The 6,821-nt window shown below is 33.5% G+C and overlaps 1 protein-coding gene across 1 annotated transcript; it reads right to left on the reverse strand.

The window, feature by feature from the left end:
* Positions 1 to 811: 811 nt before the first annotated feature.
* On the reverse strand, positions 812 to 4,247 carry LOC121811128 (amino acid permease 3-like). Its single transcript, XM_042211930.1, has 7 exons — positions 4,108 to 4,247; positions 2,812 to 2,905; positions 2,500 to 2,733; positions 2,318 to 2,411; positions 2,017 to 2,231; positions 1,785 to 1,942; positions 812 to 1,701 (listed from the first exon to the last, which is right to left on the reverse strand). Exons 1-7 carry the CDS (start codon positions 4,111 to 4,113, stop codon positions 1,051 to 1,053), a joined length of 1,452 nt encoding a protein of 483 aa, XP_042067864.1. The 5' UTR covers positions 4,114 to 4,247; the 3' UTR covers positions 812 to 1,050.
* Between the last annotated feature and the right edge of the window lie 2,574 nt (positions 4,248 to 6,821).

Here is a 6,821-nt window from a genome sequence, read left to right on the forward strand (position 1 = left end):
TTAGTCTTCGTTCGGTTGTTATAATTGCTTTTGATTGAATAATATGAAGTTGACTAAAAAATTGATCATACTAAAAATTTTATATAGGAGTATTTTTGTTGAAATTTCTAGTAAATTTTGATTGTTTTCAAATTAATAAACGAAAATTATATTAGTCTTACATTAGATGCATATTTATTTCAGAATAAATCGTGTTATATGATCTATTTATGATTAAAACTATTAAATATTGATTAAAACTAAGGTGTTGTCATACCTTATTGATTAAATATCAGACACTATCAAATATAGATTATGACTATTAATTTTTGTTATTTAATAATTTTTATAATTAAAAAAATTTATTGATATTTAAAAATTGAAATTTTAAATTTAATTTTGTAAAATTAAATCTAATATTGAAATAAAGAAACAAAGTGAAGGATGACAAAAGGGAAGAAGAATGATATTTTTGAAATAATATCAGTTTTAGTACATAACTGAAATAATATCAGATTTAAAATGTTAAAAGTGTAAAAAGACCAAATTGTCCAAAACCCCCAAAAGGGTATTTTCGACCAAAAACAGTGAAAATTGACTATTTTCGAGATAAACCCCTAGTCCAGTGATGTATGGCGATATTTTTAAAGTCCAGAGATTATGGATAAGATAAACCCATAGTATATGTACCATTTTTATAGTTCACTCTTTATTTATTGACTATGCTCGTTGATTTTTGCCTTCGATAATCAATCTTGTTTGTCACAATTAAACTTTTTTGCTTAAACAAATGGAGTACATATATAAAGAGAGAAATTTTACACTATCTCAATTTCAACTGAGAAATAGAATTAAAATTAATCTGGAAAATCATGGGATTTAATTTCTTGAAGATTACAAACATAACTTAAAACGTCTCAAGTCTTAACCCCTTCTTCATTTTTTCCATTCTTGTAATTACTGTGAAATTCTACGGCCTTTTTTAGGCCTGTTATGAACATCATAAACTATTTTCTATTTTTCGTTTCTTCTTCTTAATTTTTACTCTCATTAAAAATTGAAACTACGAAATCAGTAGGAAGTCTTGAACGGCTTGTACGTCTTGAGATCCGCTACAACTCCGGCGAAAGACCCGACGGCGGCGGCGATTGATATGACGAGACACGCGGCGCTCAGCATCTGCAGGCATATCCACCTTGAGCTCCACTTCGGAATCTTCTTCTGCACAATGTACATCTCCACCGGGAAGTAGACCGTCAGCGGCCAGAATCCGAAGGAGCCGAGGATTCCGACGACGTCGTTGAAGAACGGCATGAGCATCGAGATGACGGTGGTGAGCACCACGAACATGCTTCTCCAGACGAGGCGGAACACGGTGACCTTGTAGCGGAAGCCGGGGATGGGGAGAGCGATTTCTCTGCCGATGAGCTTGCTGTCGGGGAACCACTCCGCCGCCGTCTTCTCCACGAATGCGAACAGAGGCTGGCAGTACACCTGGTACGCGCCGATGAGGTGGATCACGATCGCGGCGTTGGCGATGTCCAGGAGCCAGTACGGGTTGTAGAACCCGAATCCGGTCAGGAGGTTTCCCGGGGAGAGGTCGCCGAAGGCGGCGTACCCGAAGCAACCGCAGAGCATGTAGAACACGGTGGTGACCGCCACGCTTAGCAGCGTTGCCTTCTTCATCGTCTTGTACTCCGACGGCGGCGATTTTATCGTGTCCTGTTTCAAATTTAACGACGATTTTTTAGTAATTGATGGCTGAATCGTGGATCGGAGAAGGTAAAATGGTGGAATTCAAGTACCTGAATCTCGATTAGGATTAAGGAGTAGGAGTAGGCGAAGGCTATGGCGCCGAGAGCTTGGAAGCTTTTCCAGATCTTCTGTGTTTCGTCGATTGTTTGAGCTCCGACGACTGTTCCGATGCTGATTCCGGTCATACTCCCCATCACCTTCCCCGATTCTGATCGGAAAACGGAAATGCTGTTAATTAATTGACTAATTAGGGTTTCAAATTGGGGGAAAATTGAAAATCACCTGCAACTTTTCCGATGCCGAGGCCTAAACCGATGGTGGAGTAAGTGAAGGACATGACAGCGGCGACGATGGAGAGCCACCATATCTGATCGAAATCGGGAATCTGTGAGAAGATGATCTCCATAACACCAAACGCAATCATGTAAGGATTACTCGAAACTCTGCACGGACTCGCGTCGCCTTTGCTGTGGAAGCAATTCGATCTCTCAATCGCCCTGTTCCATTCATTTCCACATCAAAACTCCATAAAAAAAATACTAGAAATGAATAAATCCACACACTTCGCATAGCTCACACTCACATCATGCTTATAGATGCAGCAATGGTGTAACCGATCGCAACTCCAAACAGATTCATGTACTGAACCGCTCCACATACCTTCACTTGAAAACCACCTGAAAATAAAAAAAAAATTAAAATACAAAATCAACGGAAACGAAGGAGTTTATAATTCTTCTTATTTGTCTTTTAATTTTTACTTACCGAGATTGGACCTAACGGCGTCCATATATGTGTAGTTTCGTTTGCCGTTATCCGGATCGCCAGTTCGGTAGCACGTGGCGAGAAGGACGGAAGTGTAATACGTAACGAAAGCAAACAACAACATAACGGTCGGGCCGGCGACCCAACCCAGCTGCGCCGTGGCCCAAGCCAACGACAGAACTCCCGAGCCGATAACCGCCGTGATGATATGAGCGCTCGCCGTCCAAACAGAGCCTATCCAAAAAAAACGTTAAAAAAGAGATACAAATTTAAAACCAGCTGCCGGAAAATGGAGGAAATTAATGAGCTCACCAGTCCGTTTGAGGCGGCCGTCGTCGTCGTAGCACTTGGAGCCGACCTGCGGCGGCACATTCACCGCTACGCTATGATTCTCATGACTCATCTTCTAGATTTTTTTTGTCCGAGCAGAAACGATAAGATTAGAATTAGAACTTGAACTGAACTGAACTGAGAGAGATTTATGTGTAGAAGCTGAGGGATTGAATGAGGAATTGAATGCCTCTCAGAAAAATTTACTGGGGATTCTGCCTCCCAACCGTTTTCGCGCCAGTGCAGTTAAACGGAAACACGCACACACACTTTTCAAGGGTTTGTTTAATTTTCTAGTGAATTTGCAGATGAGTTTTTGGCCATGCTGAAGCAGGGTATATATAAGAGAAGAAAATACAAGGAAGCGCGTTTAATTGCCGGAGTAGAAAGATTTCAATACAGACTCAAACTCTGGGATGACATCAATTGTCCGTTAAATATAGAGGGTTATTATTAAAAATTTCTACTGTCTAGGTTGACTCCATTGACATTATTAATTGTGTATATGAAGAGACAGGATTGGAAATTTCCGTCTCATGTTACTTGCACTGTTGCTTTTCGGCTCGTCACAAACTCCTTACATTATTTATAGTTTAAGTTAGAATTAATGCATTTAATTAATATGTTAGATTAATTTAAGAGTTCCTTTATTGTGTGATGTCTCATTACACTTAAAATGCTAATTTAATTACACTAAAAAATCAATCTCAAATTTACGGCCTAAAATGAAAAGTGCGAGTAACATGGGACGGATGGGTACTTAATTAATGGTATGGTATGTGTATGCAATGTCAAACAGGGGATGGGTTTGGATCACAGATAGTCAATGCAAAATTTTCTTGAAAGTTAGGATCTAGAGATAAAACATTAAATGAAGGAGCTGGTGGTAAACAATGTTAAAGGGAGGTTGGAATTAATGGGGTTAATTACTTGGAATAGAAGCTTGTTATTAATTACTTGCTAATACTGTGGAATTAATTGAAATGTTACCAAGTGTGGAAAGAATAATCATGAAATTAATTTGTAGCCATATGATGAAGAAAATGATCGAGTAGTTTAGCCCTTCTTCTTCCACTTGGACATGACTCAAATGTTGACAAGAAAAATAAATGTTGACAAGAACCAGACGCAAAAAACAACATGATGCAATAATATTGTCAATTGGTAGTAGTATAAAATGTTTACCAAAGAAATGCAATTTTCTTGATTTCTAGCACAATCCTAGAGAAGAAAACATAGGATTAACATGAATTCATGAAGAGAAATGAGGGTTCTTACCGCCATTGTAAGATATGGTTTCTGCTCTGATAAAAGAATAGGAAATGAAAATAGAGACTTATTAGTGTTTTTGAGGAGGGTATGAAATTTTGGTGAGATTGTAGCAATATATATACAAAAAAGGAAGGTGTGGGTGAAAATGATATTTTAATATGTCTCTTTTAATGAGAACCTTTGAATTGTAATAATTTGCACACTATGGCTTCTCAATTCTCATCCATCCCTTTTCATCAACAAAAGGAATAGGGTTCTTATTTCATGTTAATCATGGATGCTAGCTTTGGTTTGGGTATATATTAATGTGTATAAGCAATTAAGACACCTATCACTTATCAGTCAAACAATTTATTTGGAAGTGGGGTTAGAATATCAGGTCCATATAAGGCAAACCATGTTCTATTTTGTTCTCTATTGTATTTTTATTCTATATCAGTGGTTGTGTATATAATGATGGTGATATTGTTATACTATAAGCTACAATTTGATAGAGCAATGAAATTGCAAATTCAGAATAAAGATTTCTTTTTTTGTTTCATAGGAGTACTGTTTTTTTGGACAGCTTGCTTTAGATGGAGGGACAATCAAATTTAAATTAATCTTGCATTGTTGGTTCCCAAAGTATGAGGAAAGAGAGGTTGTTATTTCAATATTTTAAGGTTGATTAAATACCTCAATTATTTGCAAATATGTTTTTTATGTGTGTTTTAATGTTTCTAAAAATAAACTTGAGAGTGTATAAGCTTTGCAAGAATAAAGAATGAAATCAATGCATGTTATGGATGTATAAAGAATATTTTTTACTTGAGTAAATGAGACATATTATAAGTTGGTTATTATGGATGTTATATAGTAGTAGAGTAGTATTTTTTTATAAATAACAAAATTCTGCAAACCATCAATTCTAAGTGGTGAGCTTAGTCTCCCATATATCAGTTATCAAGACGGCACCGCCAAGAAACAAACAATGAATAACAAGTCACCAACAATGACACAAGAATACAATATTGCAAAATAATCATGAAAATAATGTTTTTCCAATTAATAAATTTGAATTGAAGACAATTTTTTTTGCCCATCTTATCTTTTTTTCCCTCTTAAAAAATGATTAATCGAGGGAATCTAAAGAAATTGTAAGAAATACAAAAGGAATAATTTCATTTTAGAGACTCCAACTTGGCATATATATAATTGAAATTATTTTTAGCGATGCTTGTAGTAGGAGAACATTCCTTCTTACGTTTATACATAACGGCTAAGGCGTAAGCAATACTTTTCAAGTAGACGACAAATAGCACTCTCTTCAAAAGAAAACAAATCAGAAAAAATCTAAGCAAATACTTTACTTAATTTTTTATAGAGTGGACATCATTTTTGGTCCACGAACTTTACCAAAATATCATTTTAGGTCCGTGAACTTTGAAAATATCATTTTAGGTCCATGAACTTTGAGTTAGTATCATTTGAGGTACTATTTACTATTTCCAAGTTTTTTTGGACGAAAATACCCTCAATACCTTAAAGTGTATATATTTTTAATAAATTTATCATATACTCGTATTTTTTTATAAATATCTTTACAATATATTTTTGACAAATTTTCTAAATATAATTTGACCTTAAATATTATCACTTAATTTTGTGACATGCAAGTAAAATTGCTTCTTCAATTTTTTATATTAATTTTTTTTAAATTGAATAAAGAACTTTTCTTTAATAATAAAAAATTGAATAAAGATCTTTTCTTGTATGTCACAAAATTAAATGATAATATTGAAGGTCAAATTATATTTAGAAAATTTGTCAAAAATATATTTTAAAGATATTTATAAAAAGATCTTTATTCAATTTTTTATTATTAAAGAAAGTTCTTCATTCAATTTTTAAAGAAAATTAATATAAAAAACTGAAGAAGCAATTTTACTTGCATGTCACAAAATTAAGTGATAATATTTAAGGTCAAATTATATTTAGAAAATTTGTCAAAAATATATTGGAAAGATATTTATAAAAAAATATGAGTATATGATAAATTTATTAAAAATATATACACTTTAAGGTATTGAGGGTATTTTCGTCCAAAAAAACTTGGAAATAGTAAAAAGTACCTCAAATGATACTAACTCAAAGTTCACGGACCTAAAATGATATTTTCAAAGTTCACGGACCTAAAATGATATTTTGGCAAAGTCCGTGGACTAAAAATGATGTTCCCTCTTTTTTATATACTTTTCTCTAACAAAAATAATTGGCCGAATAAGGTTTTTTTTGGTCTAAAAAAATTTGGCCGAATAAGGTTTTTCTAACAAAAACATTTGGCCGAAAAATGTGGGATTGTTAATATGACATTGTTATAACTTCGGTAGAACCAATTAGTGATAAATTTACATAGTATACAATTTTGAACATGTATGTAAGTTATTTTACATTTAAAATTGGTTTATGAATATCAATTAATTTAAAATAAATTAATCTATTACATATTTTAAAAATAATATAGAAAAAGTATAAATTTTCCTGATTAAATAGTGCATATTTACGAAAAACATTAACCTTTTAATTCAATATGTATATAATTATCATCAATTAATCAAACTGTAAATTATGTGGGTTTATCATAAATGTTTCATGGAACCTCTTTCTCACACTCACTGCTATAAAATACTAATAAAGTTAATTGAAATAAAATTGATTTGAGTTGATAAAGAATTAAAGTT

The sequence above is a fragment of the Salvia splendens genome, chromosome 1, assembly GCF_004379255.2.
Source record: "Salvia splendens isolate huo1 chromosome 1, SspV2, whole genome shotgun sequence".
Classification (NCBI taxonomy): domain Eukaryota; kingdom Viridiplantae; phylum Streptophyta; class Magnoliopsida; order Lamiales; family Lamiaceae; genus Salvia; species Salvia splendens.